Source organism: Cucurbitaria berberidis (assembly GCF_010015615.1).
Source record: "Cucurbitaria berberidis CBS 394.84 unplaced genomic scaffold K460scaffold_1, whole genome shotgun sequence".
Lineage (NCBI taxonomy): Eukaryota > Fungi > Ascomycota > Dothideomycetes > Pleosporales > Cucurbitariaceae > Cucurbitaria > Cucurbitaria berberidis.
Genome location: NW_024468935.1, coordinates 3,701,269 through 3,715,327, shown reverse-complemented (window position 1 = coordinate 3,715,327; position 14,059 = coordinate 3,701,269). Strand labels below are relative to the sequence as shown.

General features: G+C 50.6%; 8 protein-coding genes across 8 annotated transcripts in view; 3 read left to right on the top strand and 5 right to left on the bottom strand.

Moving 5' to 3' along the window:
• Nucleotides 1-88: 88 nt before the first annotated feature.
• On the bottom strand, nt 89-913 carry K460DRAFT_302586 (1,2-dihydroxy-3-keto-5-methylthiopentene dioxygenase). Its single transcript, XM_040929910.1, has 3 exons — nt 804-913; nt 383-754; nt 89-306 (listed from the first exon to the last, which is right to left on the bottom strand). Exons 1-3 carry the CDS (start codon nt 831-833, stop codon nt 184-186), a joined length of 525 nt encoding a protein of 174 aa, XP_040793531.1. The 5' UTR covers nt 834-913; the 3' UTR covers nt 89-183.
• Nucleotides 914-1,148: 235 nt separating this feature from the next.
• Nucleotides 1,149-2,247, bottom strand: K460DRAFT_302583 (thioredoxin-like protein). Its single transcript, XM_040929909.1, has 2 exons — nt 1,904-2,247; nt 1,149-1,855 (listed from the first exon to the last, which is right to left on the bottom strand). Exons 1-2 carry the CDS (start codon nt 2,213-2,215, stop codon nt 1,538-1,540), a joined length of 630 nt encoding a protein of 209 aa, XP_040793530.1. The 5' UTR covers nt 2,216-2,247; the 3' UTR covers nt 1,149-1,537.
• A 245-nt stretch (nt 2,248-2,492) lies between these two features.
• K460DRAFT_25164 (UDP-galactose transporter) lies at nt 2,493-4,320 on the top strand. The gene is made up of 4 exons (XM_040927388.1): nt 2,493-3,009; nt 3,059-3,146; nt 3,194-3,577; nt 3,629-4,320. The coding sequence occupies exons 1-4, from the start codon at nt 2,770-2,772 to the stop codon at nt 4,066-4,068; spliced, it is 1,152 nt and encodes a 383-aa protein (XP_040793529.1). The 5' UTR covers nt 2,493-2,769; the 3' UTR covers nt 4,069-4,320.
• A 403-nt stretch (nt 4,321-4,723) lies between these two features.
• On the bottom strand, nt 4,724-6,330 carry K460DRAFT_274513 (D-3-phosphoglycerate dehydrogenase; the record flags this gene model as incomplete). The annotated part of the gene is made up of 2 exons (XM_040927963.1): nt 4,724-5,010; nt 5,067-6,330. 2 exons carry the CDS (start codon nt 6,328-6,330, stop codon nt 4,724-4,726), a joined length of 1,551 nt encoding a protein of 516 aa, XP_040793528.1.
• Nucleotides 6,331-7,029: 699 nt separating this feature from the next.
• K460DRAFT_361713 (glucose-6-phosphate dehydrogenase) lies at nt 7,030-9,321 on the bottom strand. The gene is made up of 8 exons (XM_040932514.1): nt 9,074-9,321; nt 8,806-8,878; nt 8,729-8,749; nt 8,138-8,680; nt 8,006-8,090; nt 7,299-7,955; nt 7,178-7,246; nt 7,030-7,126 (listed from the first exon to the last, which is right to left on the bottom strand). Exons 1-8 carry the CDS (start codon nt 9,118-9,120, stop codon nt 7,092-7,094), a joined length of 1,530 nt encoding a protein of 509 aa, XP_040793527.1. The 5' UTR covers nt 9,121-9,321; the 3' UTR covers nt 7,030-7,091.
• A 1,404-nt stretch (nt 9,322-10,725) lies between these two features.
• Nucleotides 10,726-11,681, top strand: K460DRAFT_361712 (ribosomal protein L35Ae). Its single transcript, XM_040932513.1, has 4 exons — nt 10,726-10,907; nt 10,962-10,973; nt 11,023-11,117; nt 11,179-11,681. Exons 1-4 carry the CDS (start codon nt 10,861-10,863, stop codon nt 11,349-11,351), a joined length of 327 nt encoding a protein of 108 aa, XP_040793526.1. The 5' UTR covers nt 10,726-10,860; the 3' UTR covers nt 11,352-11,681.
• Nucleotides 11,682-12,422: 741 nt separating this feature from the next.
• Nucleotides 12,423-13,098, top strand: K460DRAFT_400997 (uncharacterized protein; the record flags this gene model as incomplete). The annotated part of the gene is made up of 2 exons (XM_040936381.1): nt 12,423-12,540; nt 12,626-13,098. 2 exons carry the CDS (start codon nt 12,423-12,425, stop codon nt 13,096-13,098), a joined length of 591 nt encoding a protein of 196 aa, XP_040793525.1.
• A 277-nt stretch (nt 13,099-13,375) lies between these two features.
• K460DRAFT_391337 (uncharacterized protein) overlaps nt 13,376-14,059 on the bottom strand; it is a 4,674-nt gene continuing 3,990 nt past the window's right edge. Inside the window, exon 3 of the mRNA XM_040935830.1 lies at nt 13,376-14,059. Within this exon, the coding sequence (XP_040793524.1) occupies nt 13,552-14,059 (508 nt within the window). The 3' untranslated portion in view covers nt 13,376-13,551.

The following is a 14,059-nucleotide window of genomic DNA, read 5'->3' as shown; positions in this document are numbered from 1 at the left end:
TTATGTATCCTTTCTCGCATGCGTTACATTGTAGACGTGACGAGCAACTAGAACGTCAGCGTTCAAATTCATGAAATAGAATGTATATTCGAGACCTAAATAAGAGGGGAATAATTCGCTGGTAAAGACTGATCTACTTCAGCTCGTGTTTGCATGTCTGCACATACTCCCAACGTTGGGAGCTTACTGAGCCGTAAGAACCGTCTTGATGTACTCCTGCCTGTACTGATTCGTGTCCGTCTCGCTTCCTCTGTTCAGTGGTGTCCACTTGGGCTCATCCTTGAACAGGCGCAGAGCCTTGGTGTACTAAAAAACTTGTCGTTAGCATCCTCGTATGCTTCGAACCCACACTACACTTAGCATTCAGCGACTATAGACTTACATTTTGCTCATCAGTAGTAAACCGATGGTAAATGCCGGGCGGCAAAATGATGAGGTCTCCCTTCTCCAGCCAAATCCTCACCCAATCATCCCCCTCACTTCTAACGTCAAAGTAGCCTCCGCCGTCTAAAATGTACCGGATCTCCTCGTCCTCATGAAGATGCTCGTGGAAAAAACTCTTCACCTTCTCCTCGTAGATGGCGCCCATTTTTTCGGGCGACACAGTGATTTCATCCCGATTTCTATAGTTGCGGGATGTAGCGATTACGTCAACACCAGAGACGTCGGGGACATGGTGGTATATGACACCTAGTTTGGCGAGATAGTCTGGGTCGAGAGTGCGGCCAGAGTTGTGTGGCTCGCGTTGGTCGCCCTGCAGTCATGTGAGATGGAGACGCTTTGGCGAGGAAGTAAGGGCTTACGGGGAGATTATCGAACCAGTAGGCCTTCATTGTCAAGTTTATATGTCGATTTTATAATAACTTGATGCCCTGTTGCCTGGAGAAGCGTAAAAGTTGCGTTCAAGTTGGGCGTTGGGCAACACCAAGAAGTATTTGAATTGGGCGATCGCACGTGGCGGACATGACGCCATTCCGGCAATAGCGATTACTCAGCACCCGTTAGCCGGACCATGGCATCCAACTGAACAATATTCTAGGACTATACCAATCTACCGCTTGGTGTATGTATTTGTTTCCCCGTTACTGTTAATTCACGTTCTTTGCAGAGTTCAATTCTCGTCTTTGTTATACAAATACTACACTGGGGCATCAGCTGAGCTTTTCAACAAATCATCGTCTGCAAGTCAACTGCTTCCGCGATTTGTGTATATGTTTTGCTATTCGACTACGGGAACTGTGATCTCCCCGTTAATTTGCATAGCCTTGATATAGCCTGGTCGAGCTCTAGCCTACGAAGGGCCAACTGGAAGCGTACTTTTGCTTGCTCTCCAGGCAATCGCTTGTATGGGGACCATGACTGTTACCCAATTAGATCTCGAACATGTGCACAAACCCATCGCAGCTGGCGTAATGCATGCACTGTTTAATTGAATCAGTCCTGTTTTCCCGACTTCTGCTGAATGCATTCCGGAAATAAGCCGCGCAGTAGACGGATGGGGCGAGCTGACGCAACTGACCGTACAGCCAACAGCTTTTCAGTCCTCCCAATCATCTTCCTCGTCTTCCTGCTGCTTCGCCTTACTCTTCTGCACCCTCCTCCTTTCATCTTCATCGTTGACCTTGTTCCTCGCAAGCACATTAGCCCGTATGAGCCTTGCTTCCAGATCCCTAGTCGTAAAACTCTCTGAAGTCCTTCCTAGTCCTTCGAATCCAATGATGCGATCAGCTCCTACGCCATCGATGAAAGCAATGACACATGGCAAGACTTGGATGCCTAACCTAGTGACAAGAAAAGGGCAATTGTCGACGTTGATTTTGAGTATGCGGGCCTCGTAATGAGACGTCGCCAAAGACTATTCCCACGTTAGACCAAGTAATTGATAGTGTGATTGGGGACTTACCTCAAGATGTGTGTCCATAACCCGACAGCGGTTGAAGTCCGGCTTGAAGAAGTGAACAACACACAATTTCGTGCTGGTCGTGATATTCATCAACGCCTTCTCATCTTTGATCTCAGTGTACGTGCCGTGCTCGCTAGCTTTTAATTGCTGCGCTCTGCTGTACTCGGCATGGAGCTGTTGTAGTCGCTGCTCTCGAAAGGCATCGAGTTCTGAGTCATCTTCTAGGGATGCAATTAGGCCGTCTTCGTCTGAATCATCGTCCCTTGTGGCGCGGTCGACAATCGAGGCGACTTTGGAATCCAGTTGAGCCATTCTTTCATGCGCACACGATGGCTGGGCTGATGTGGGAAAAGGGGGGGATGATCTTTACACGAGGCGCCGATAAGAGCGGTCACGTGAAGATAACACTGCCACTGCTGATCGAGCCACACACTTTCTCTAGAAATCCTGTCTGCGAGGCTGGCCGTGGAAATTTGCTCGTTCGTACAAGGCTTGAGCTACGCGTCTGGTAGCGAAGAATAGAAAAGCCATTGCATTTCCATGCAGGGTCGCGGCTGACGGACCATTACTGGCTGCTCAAGGAGGCTTAGCGGCATTTGCCAGCTTAAAATTACCTACCACGGCTCGTAAACCAACACCTACCAAGCCAGGGGAGCACCGTAATTGAGACCCACCCATTCGTGTCCTTGGGCTTTTGTCTTGAGAAACTCTCCTCTTTTCCCTTTACGTCCGATCTTCTGTCCTTTCCCCCTCGACGCCGTGTCCTCCTTTGTGATTGCCATCTACGCCAGCTTACCTGTCCTGCCACCACCGCCTACGACGCACCGACCAAGGGAGCTTTTGCGCGAATACGTCCCAACTTCACGATGTCCGACGATAAGAAGAGCGACGATTACAGAATCGAAATGCCTGGAGGCAAAGAATTCCGCGCGCCGTCGCCCCCGCGCGCCTCCAGTGTGCATCGAAGCGGAGGCACGTCGGTGACAGAGAACCCGGTTATTGCCATCTTCGCATATTGTGCTTCCTCCATTACGATGACAGTAACAAACAAATACGTTTTGTCAGGAGTGGACTTCAATCTCAACTTCTTCCTACTCTGCGTACAGGTATGGTGTTACTCTCAGCCGGTAGAGTGCTTGGCTAACAGTACTGCAGTCCGTCGTCTGCGTAGCAGCGATCTCGTTTTGCAAAGCCGCCGGTGTAATCACATACAGGGACTTCAACAGCGACGAGGCAAAGAAGTGTACGTCCAAGAGATGTTTGAGATAGGGCACAGGCTAACAGCAGCAGGGTTCCCCATCTCCGTCCTCCTCATCGGCATGATCTACACGAGCACCTGGGCACTAAAGTTCCTTTCGATCCCCGTATACACGATCTTCAAGAACCTGACAATCATCCTGATCGCATATGGAGAGGTGCTTTGGTTCGGTGGTGCCGTGACACCGATGGCGCTCTTCTCGTTCGGATTGATGGTACTGAGCTCCGTCATTGCGGCTTGGGCCGACATTCAACACGCTTTGGCTAGCATGGGACAGGCTGCTAGTGCGTCTACTGATGCTATGTCGACTCTGCACGCTGGTTATCTGTGGATGATGTTCAACTGCATATGCAGTGCTACTTATCTTTTGGCTATGAGGAAGCGTATAAAGTTGACCAACTTCAAGGACTTTGACAGTATGTTTGCTGGAATCTGAAGCTACCTATCTTCTGCTAACCACTGTATAGCCATGTACTACAACAATCTCCTCACTATCCCGATCTTGCTCGTTGCCTCCATCCTCGTCGAAGACTGGTCCGCCGCCAACATCCAAAAGAATTTCCCCCCCGAGCAGCGCAATACCGTCATTATTGTTATGATCGTCTCCGGACTCTCTACCGTCTTCATCTCTTACACCTCTGCCTGGGCCGTCCGCGTTACCTCCTCTACGACGTACTCCATGGTCGGCGCGCTAAACAAATTGCCCATTGCGCTTAGTGGGCTGGTATTTTTCGATGCCCCGGTCACCTTCGGCAGTGTGTCTGCCATCTTCGTCGGTTTTGTCAGCGGTCTTGTCTATGCGCTGGCCAAGGTACGACAGAACAGCAAGCCGAAGCACGTGCTTCCCACGAGCAATGTTCCGGTTAGTGCGAGCAGCCAGAGCATGAGGGACAGCTTGAAGCAATAGAGCACCTTTTTTGGATTAAAAGGACACAACATGAAGGCAAACGACAATCTCATATACTTGTTTCTTCTGGTACCGCCGTTGGATTGAGTCCAATGTGTGTGCCCTCTTTCTGCAGGGTTGGCAGGGATGTTCGCTTTCTTGTACCTCTTATGCATTGAGCATTTCACTACACACTTTTAACATATACTAGAATGGCTTGGCGTTTGTGGCCCAGGAAAATTGGGCGTGAGCATGATTGAGAGAGATGCTGCGTATTGGTCTCGAAGTAGGCGTATGCTGTATTACAATTGTTAAATAATTAGATTTACATGTGTTCTGGAGCTTGATGTTGGTCTTTCGCGCAATCAACTTTGATCTGATTCTGTCATTTGCTATGATATCCGTCACATGCCCGTAGAATATCAACTAACTCTCCACAACTGCTCCGCAAGGTAAAATATGACCCCATGTTGATCTGAATGCGAATGGTGATTCTATGGTTAAAAGACAGTGCAAGCGTCTCTTCTAACGCCAATGTTGAATGCTTTTTGCTTTCCCACTTTCTCTTGGTTCTGATGAAGAACTGTCCAATGACTCACTTACCACTGTATAACTTTTGTATCTTTTTACATTTCTTCCGCGACCTACAGCCTCCCGCTTCGCCAATCGCTGTTCACTATATATGACCACCCCTCGCGTCTGCCTCAATCGGCAACCTAGCGACCGAACACTCAATACCTGCATCTAATAAAGAACTCTCGTTCGGATACACGCTATTGCATATTAGTAAACGCGTAACACCTAGTTTTGGGGTAAACTTACAAGAAAGCTCCTGCAAGCTCTGGAAGAGATCCCTAATCTCCCCCTCCTTGACATCACTGATATCTGCCATGAGATACGCAACTTCACCTCTCGAGTCGGACATCTGCTTGTCGATGTTGTGGTGAAGGAGGATGCCATTCACTATATATTTGTTAGCGGGATTCATCACAGGAGAATTGATATAACGCTCAACGTACCTTGTCGCAGCACACCGGGCACGTTCTTATGGATATAGATAACCCTCACATCGTCCTCCTTGTCCACGGTCACACTCCTCAAATTGACTTCTGGCATGTTCACCGCGCCTAGCGTCGCTCCCTCATTCACATACCGCACAAGGGCTGTTGAAACCTCAACGCCAATAGCGCTTTGAGCCTCCTCAGTGCTTCCACCGATATGTGGGGTAAGGATGATGTTCTTGAGGCCGACAAGGTCCTTGGTCCAGCTGTTGAGGTCGTTGGAGAAGTAGTCTCCGTTACCCGCTGGTTCGTGGGGAAACACGTCGATCGCTGCACCAGCGAGCTTGCCGCTGCGGGAGGCTTCGATGAGGGCGGGGATGTCGATTACGGTGCCGCGGGCATTGTTGATGAGGTAGCTGCCATCCTTCATCTTTGCCAGCTCCTTGGCTCCAATGAGGTTCTTCGTTTCTGAGGTCGCGGGAACGTGTAGGGAGACGAAGTCGGCCTCTGCCAGCAAATCGTCCAATGATGCTACATTCCGTGCTGTTCCCAGGCTCATCATAGTCAGGACATCGTAGTAGATGACATTCATGCCCATGGACTCAGCCAACACGCTCAACTGGCTGCCAATGTGTCCGTAGCCGACTATGCCCAACGTCTTGCCGCGAATCTCCCAGCAGCCTTTGCTGACCTTGTTCCATGTGCCATTGTGAAGTTCCATTGAGCGGTCGGTAAGCTGGCGGGCGAGCGCAATGATCTCTGAAATGACGAGTTCGGCGACGGAGCGCGAGTTGCTGAAGGGCGAGTTGAAGACTGCGATACCCTGCTGCGCAGCAGTCTGGAGGTCGACCTGGTTCGTTCCAATGCAGAAGCAACCGATGACAATCAAGTTCTTCGCTTCCTTCAACACCCTCTCGGTGAGCTTGGTCTTGGACCGAATGCCGATGACCTGCACATCGCGAATCTTCTCAATCAACTGATCCTCGGATAAGCTGCTCTTGATCGCTTCAACCTGATAACCCTGTCCTCTTAAAATGTCGATACCCGCTTCATTCACGTTTTCCAAGAGCAGAACCTTAATATCCTTTGTGTCGAACGGCTTCAGCTGTTTCGCAAGCTGCGAGGCCGTGGAGAGCGCATTTGTGCTGCCTGGCGGTGGCTGCCGGAATGTGGAAGGTGGGCTGTGGAAAGAGAGGTTCGGGCTCGTACTGAGGTTGAGGCTGTTCGACACGGTGCGTGCGAGCGTGTTGACGCCGCCGGTGATGTCCTGTGCGGGAGTCATGGTAGGTGCGGGGAGGTTGCGGAGGGATTGTTCGAAGGGGGATGCAATAGCTCGATGTGGATGTTCAATCCGGGGGGTACTCGAAAAGCTTGGGGGTTTAAAGAGTGAGGGTCTCTCTATTACAAGACTGTTCAGCTTTTTAGGATCGCTGAGTTACAAGAGTCACAAGTCAGGTTTTCCAGTCCTCAATGAAAGTATGGAAGTAGCGGCGGCAACATCAGAACACGGTCAGACGATCTCCACTCTTTTCGAAGATGACTACTCTTTAACCGCGTTCTCTATTTACGGTGACATCTACGGTTGACTCAAACGGCCTCCGATACCTTCAAAAAATTTCTCGACATGCCGCATGATGCAATCCTACTAGCGCGCCATTCCCCTCCATCCCGCTAAGAGTGGGTTGCGACCGATGCGCTATGGATCTTTGTCCCTCCGTTTTCGGCAAGCTACCTTCGCAGCCAGTCTATGATACTGATTCAGGCCTTGTCACTAGGCAGGTTATTGTGATGGGGATATTGGGACAGGCGCAGCTCATTTCAATAGTCTACTCATTGTTGTTCTAACTAAACAAGTTGTAGAAATCATCGTGTCATTGTATGTTTGCAACAGAAACGCCGTGGCATTCGTAATCTCTTGACTTCCGGCTTTCCATTAATCGAGCCTCAAAGCGCCGCTCAAAGACCGTGAAGAGGAGCGAGGATCCTTTATCCCTCCCAGCCAACTCCAATACAGCTGACTTTTGTACGAAAGTGTCACTGAACCTAAAGCTTCTGCTCGTTCATTGGCCATTGGTAGCCTGCGAGTATGTCAGTGAGCCCGTCGAGTTAGGCTACAGGTTGGAACCCACCGGCTGCATCGCTGAATTTGTATCCGTAGGAAGAAGTGAAGTCGTCCAATACCGCAGGACCGCGAGAACCTATCAAATGGTCAGTCATTTCCGTTGCCAATGTAGAAGACAGGGTTCGTACCATAAGGATACTCCATAGGAATGATCTCCTTGTTGTCGTCAAGGTAATGTAGCAGAGGCGTGAAGATCCTCCAGCTGGCGTCGAGTTCGTCGTCACGAACAAAGTTGGAGTGATCACCCTTGAGCGCGTCGAGAATGAGCGACTCGTATGCCTCGGGGATCTTCAAGTCTGAGAATCGCCGCCTATAAGTAAGGTCAAGCTCTGTAACGACCGTCTGCATGCTGAGACCAGGTAACTTCGAGTTCATCTTGATGTAGACACTCTCGTTGGGCTGTACTCGAATGACGAGTTCGTTTCGTGGAATGTCCTTGAAAATCCCCGAAGTGACATCCTTGAACTGGATGCGGACTTCCGTCTTCTGCTCGTTGAGCGCTTTTCCTGCCTTCAGGATAAAAGGCACGCCGTCCCACCTCTCGTTCTTGATGTAGGCTACCATGGAGGCGAAGGTGGGGCAACGAGAGTCTTTGGGCACTGTGTCATCCTCCTTGTATCCGGGCTTTGAGCCATCTAACGATTTTCCGTATTGTCCGATGATGACGTTCTTGGGTTCGATCGCAGTCATACCGCGGAGGACACGGACTTTCTCGTCGCGAATGTCTTCAGCGGAGAAGGAGATTGGTCGTTCCATAGCAAGGAGAGTGAGCACCTGCAGCAAGTCTGTCACTAGTTAGTCGTTGCGCATTGGGTAGTAGTGGATGGCTGCTCACGGTTCTGCATGACATCACGAATAATGCCGAACTCGTCGAAGTAACCGCCTCGTCCTTCTGTTCCGAAAGGCTCCTTGAAAGTGATCTGCACCAATTAGCAGAGGATTTGCAAACCATGCATGCTCTCCGTACCTGAATGTTATCGATGTGGTTCCTGTTCCAGGTTGCTCCAAAGAACTCGTTACCAAATCGGAGGATAAGAATATTCTTGACCATCTCTTTGCCTAGGTAGTGATCGATTCGATAGAGCTCGTCTTCAGTCCAGTCTGGTGCAAGTGCGCGCTGAAGCTCTCTTGAACTTGGGAGATCCTTGCCAAACGGCTTCTCGACAATAACTCGAGAGATGCCGTTCTTGGGGTAGCAGTTGCGCTTCAAGTGCTGAGAGACTGTGATGAACACACTGGGCGGGAGAGCCATGTAGAATATTCTGTTGGTCTCCTTGCGCCCCTGCTCGAGCTCTCCCAAATGCTTTTCGAGCTCTTGGAAAGACTCGTCCTTGTCATACTGGCCAGAGACGTACGAGCAGAAGCCGCAGAACTCTTCCAGTTGCTTCTCTAGTTCCTTTGTTGGTGTTTTGATGTAGGACTTGACGCGCTTGAGGTACTCCTCATGGTCCATCTTTGTCCGCGCATATCCGACGATGCGAATGTTCTTGGGGAGGAAGTTGTTTCGGTGCTGTGCGAGTGGTCAACGGGGAAGCTGTAATCGAAGCATGCAACCTACGAGGCCAAAGAGGGCGGGGAACTGGATCACGGTTAGCTGTCTTCGACATTTTGCTCTGTGGCTGTCTAGGTACTCACGGTCTTCTTCTTGGCCAAATCGCCGGAGGCACCTAGAACCACTATAATCGTGTTGTCCTTGAGCTCCATGTTGCTGTGATTGTTTTCGAGTCAGCCAGTGGTCTTGCGTTGTGTCAAGACTGTCCTTCTGCTCCGCTGTTGAAGTGCCCCTCCATCCCAAACCGCGAGATGGTCCCGCCTCAGGCAAGCGTCGGAGAAATTGATGCGAGCCCCAGAAAGCTCTCCTTGAGCTTCGCAATGCTAGTCTGAGACAAAAAAGGGTACCTACCCGGCATTGACTTCCTCGTGTTGAGGCTGGATGACCGTGTCCGCCATGGCAGTTGTGGTATGGTGGATTGCGATCGCTTTGCGTAGAGAGTAGTCGCAAAGGGCTGTAGGTCAATTGGCAGCAATAAAGGAACACAAGATGTATCGGAGCAAGGGCGGAGGTGACGGCAGGGACGTGTCGTGGGGATGAAAAGCTTCTACGAGGGGTGGGGTGGGTTATCGGTGTTGCTCTAGCGGTGGTTGACGTAGTGGCTTCGATTTGCCCCTTGACCTTGAGCTCTAGCAGCGAACAATCAATTGGAGGGAAAAGCTTCGCGACGGGCTGCAGCGAGGCCTCGACGTCTTTTAAGGCCCGTCAGTAAACAACCAGGTCATCAAGCATCACTAAGCGGCGGCACGTCTTTTGCAACTCAAGTCCGGCACCAGTCAGAACCCGCCGTGCCCTCCGGAGGCTACTGCACTAACGCCGAGAGTCGCGGATAAACCCCACCATGGCACTCGCTATCTCGTCCTGCAACGGGCTTCAGAGGTGCTGTGTTGGACCTGTGAAGCTGGCCAACGTCTCATCTAATAAATCTTCCAGTGCAGCCCAACGCCTTGGACCTCATTTCACGCTCGTTGCACTGCGTGAAGCCCGACTAATCCCACGCACGGCTACCCCGCCATGAAGCTCCTCCGAGTCCGGGAGAACTAGTTGCAAATATTATTTCATGGCGAAATAGAGTAACACAAGCACCGGCATCCCTCAGCCTCTCGGGGGCGGTTATACACGTCTCTTGACTTTATTCGGCCCCTCGATCAGCATTGCTTGCGTCAATGAACCCGTTGAGGCCCTAACTGCAAGAGTTGCATCCATGGATGTCCGCGATGATAGGTTCTAATCTGTGTCTTTTTGACCGACTCCACACGCTTACCAATATGTTCCGGCATACTCAGCATGGAAATGGAAGCGTGCGGATTTGGCCGTAGGCATCCTGCAATGATCTGGGAACGTGATACGACGAGGAGCAGCATTGTGTGCCGTGCCGCGATACGGAAGTTTGCACTCTATATGCCAAGAAGCACCTAGCTCTTCAGTGTAGATATGGCTAATGTTGAGGGCTCCACCTTCATCTGTCTGTTGCACGCAGGAAGAGGCCCTTGAGGCTACACCATCGGCTGCCAACCTTGAAAGCTGATTTCCCAACCGGAGAAGACAGAACTACTGTCTCGGTAGTTATGCAGATAAGAACTGCAGTATGCAACTTGCCTGATTACAGTCGTGAGGCGCCAAGGCTTGTTCCACTATAGCCGAAAGGGCAAGAGGAGTATCGAGGTTCAAATGTTGTCTACCGCGTGATCTGAGCAGCAACGCAAATATTCCGTGATTGACCGCAGTCGTAGATAACTGCACAAATGGGCTTGTTAAGACACAAAAGTGAGGAAGGCATTTGATTCCAGACGCGGCTTGGCTTTATTCTCTCATCGGCAAATGTTCGTGTAGAATCCCAGGAGCCCACCAACCCAATGCCTTCACGGAAACGGTGATCGGAAGTATACGTGCTCAGCAGCAACTGTTGTTCATAATAATTGTACGAGAGATGAAGATGTATAAATTTCGAGTCGCCACAATTTTTTGGGGCTGGACGCGAACAGTGCTGCCCAGCGGTGATTGGCTAAGCGTCGCACTAACATTCACATAATGCCACTCTTGCTTGCCCAGATGCCCACACTCGAACAGACCGGTACTAACGACAGCAACACCACGCCTTCTTCCCACACACCAACCGGAGGCCAATATCATTCGCCATGTCTGACAAATCGCACCGTCTCTACGTCAAGGGCAAGCACATTTCGTGAGTGCGCACCAGTCCAGGATCGAAATAATCGCATCGCTAACAATGCCATAGCTACCAGCGAGGGTACGACGATTCCACATCCGCATCTGTGGCTCCCACTCACGATTCGTAGAAAGCGCAATACCAACCCTGGCACTTCGCTGCTGAAGCTCGAGGGCGTCGATGACACCGCCGCGGCCCAATTCTACGCTGGCAAGCGCGTAGCATGTACGTACAACCCGCCTCCGACGGCACGTCGCTTGAAGAAGGAAAATTAATGTGTGCGCAGACGTCTACCGTGCTCAGAGGGCTATCCAGGGCTCCAAGATCCGCGTCATCTGGGGCAAGGTCACCCGGCCACACGGCAACAGCGGTGTCGTCCGTGCCAAGTTCAGGAACAACCTCCCTCCCAAGTCCTTCGGTGCCTCCGTCCGCGTCATGCTGTACCCTTCTTCGATATAATTTCCGCTACGACCTTGGGGGATGGGGACGATGTAGATGAGCGATGGAGCGGCGAATGATTCGGCGCAAAATCCCTCACGGAACGAGAGAACGACAGTGGGGAGACATTCATGCGTGCTCTCTTTCATATGGCATGTTCAGGCTGGTTCACGGTGTCATTGGTATCGGAAGTCCATGACAATGGCAAGATCAATCAAGTCTCCTCCCAAGATCAACCAAAAATGATCAAATCCCTCTTGATGGCATTGGATATGTGACAACTGAAACGAGTACTTTTGCGAGGAGCTGGAGAAGATCAGACTATAATGATACAGAGACATGCTTGGCTAACCAGTGCAGCGTCCAGTTCATCGTGTACATTGTTCAAAACCTACTTAGGTTCGGGGATTTACTAGAAATAGGCTCGAGCTACATAGCTCTTACCAGACAGCACTTAGCTCTACTCGTGCAGTAGGGTTCACGGACGTCAGCATACTGCTTAAGCAAACAGATTCCAGCTACGAAATAGGTCTCCCTACCATGCAGCTTTCATTGCATGATAGGTCTATGCCTTCAACTTACGCCTCTTACTTCTAACTTGCACATAAGTATTGGGCGAGCCTTTTCTACCAAGTTCAATGCCACAAATGTCGCGATGCGCTCTGGTTCCCTTCTCGTTGTTTCTTGGCACTTGCCCCGAAAGAACTATTATATAGTCTACCCCCCACAATTTCTCCTCGTCACCAAACGCACTATCAGCAATCCCTCAGCGTGATAAGGATATAACATCACTACCCGTTGGCTCCTGACTGCAGCGTTTCACGTCATCTACATCCGCTATGTTTTCCGCGCCAGTATACAGCCATTGCCAAATCCTGTCCTATCAGCGCGTTGCACTGCGCCGTGGCGTCTTTCTACATGCACCTCGTATAGTAGGCTATCTTGTCGATGCACTGCAACGAGGCTGAGGGGCTGAACACCCACTGACTCATATCTCAGTCTTAGAACAAAATAGTCATGGGTAGATGGACTTAGAAAGGCTCTACAGCCCTATCAGTGTCTTAACGTTGCAACATACTCCACAAGGCCACAATGTCGACCGACTCAGATGTGCAAACCCAGGCTGCAATCACGGCCAACAGGCTCGCGTCCATCGCTGTGGGCTTTTCCATCGCCACATTCATAATGGCATACCTGCAACTCTTCCTTGGTAAGCTCATGTCCGGACACGCCCTGTGGAAGACGAACCAAGCAGCAATTGGAGTCATCGCACACCATCGATCTTAGCGACCTAGTCTGCGAAGAATCAAGATACTGTATCCTAAGATCAGCCTTCAACCCGAACGCCTTCTACAGGCTGCTCGGACATCACCACTTCATTTGGAGGTACTTCATGATAGACCACGAGCTACCTGGGCGCAGATTGTTCAAGCTTTCAACGTCACAGATCCGTCTTCTTTGGTGGAAGCTTACCTCGATTACGACACCATCCCCTCTACGATCGACGTACCTATCCAGCGAGTCCGATTGTTCGATCTCGCAAAACTGGCAGCCAGTCTATCATCCGTGGGACTTACACGGCGCTCTTATTAAACACTGTACTTTCTATCATGATATGGTGTTAGAAGAGGCATCGATCGAGTACGAGCGCCTTGCAATCATGCTCAAATTACGTGCACTCTTCTTCCTCGCGTTCTTGATGATCGGCCCTCATTCAACCTCAGTCTACGAGACGAGAGGAAGTCAGGCGCAAGTCCCTATCATCTGAGATATTGATTTAAGCACTGGGGATGAGGTAGCTAAATAATATAAAAAGGTGATCTACTGCTAGTCTGGCCGGCTGAGCATTAGAAAATAGAAGTGCAGCATAGAGCATGTCTTGCCTAGGGAAGTAGGCCAAACTCCACCACTTGAATCTGGTTAAACATTCACGCTACGATTATCCCAAGTATACAAGAATGTTAGGTTTTAGAGCAGTCTTCAGAGATGTCTTTCGCAGGCAGCATGCATAGACTAACGACCACAAAGCAAAAACACCGAGCAATAGCGTGAATATCGTGGTTCCATTGATATGTACTCTTGAGCGTAAAGACACTCAAATCACCTATCTTACGGTGTCATAATACACTCGTATACCATTTGTCTTTCGCCCCATGACCGTTCCCATTCTAATAACCCTCTTATCTCGCTTCACTACATCGAACGCCAGTCCCCCCTACTCTTAATCGCTATCACCCCAAGTCTCAACATCCGTATCCGGCATGTCATCATCCTCATCACCACCCATTGCGTCCGCCTGGTCCTGGAACCAGCTGTGGATCGCGCTACCCGGACTATTCTGGATCCCCGGAATAGAGGCCGATTGTGTGGGTTGAGCCGAGCTACCTGCCATGGGCAGCTGTGTAAGGCTGTTCGGCTGGGTAGCTGGCTGAGAATTTGGTCGACGCTGAAAGGAGCTGGAAGGGGATATCAACGGAGTCGGCTCTTTTCCCTTAGCATTCGGCGTTGGGGTAGCGACACCAGGAGCTGCAACAGACTCCTTCGTGCCCTTGCCCGCACTGTTCCCTTTGCCCTTAGACTTATCCCCGGGAGGAGAGTCCACCTCCGTATCCAATCCATCCAGTAGACCAGGAGCTGTAAGAGATTTATTCTTGCCCTTGCCCGCACCGTTCTTTTTGCCCTTGGACTTATCCCCGGGAGGAGAGTCCACCTCCGTATCCGATCCATCC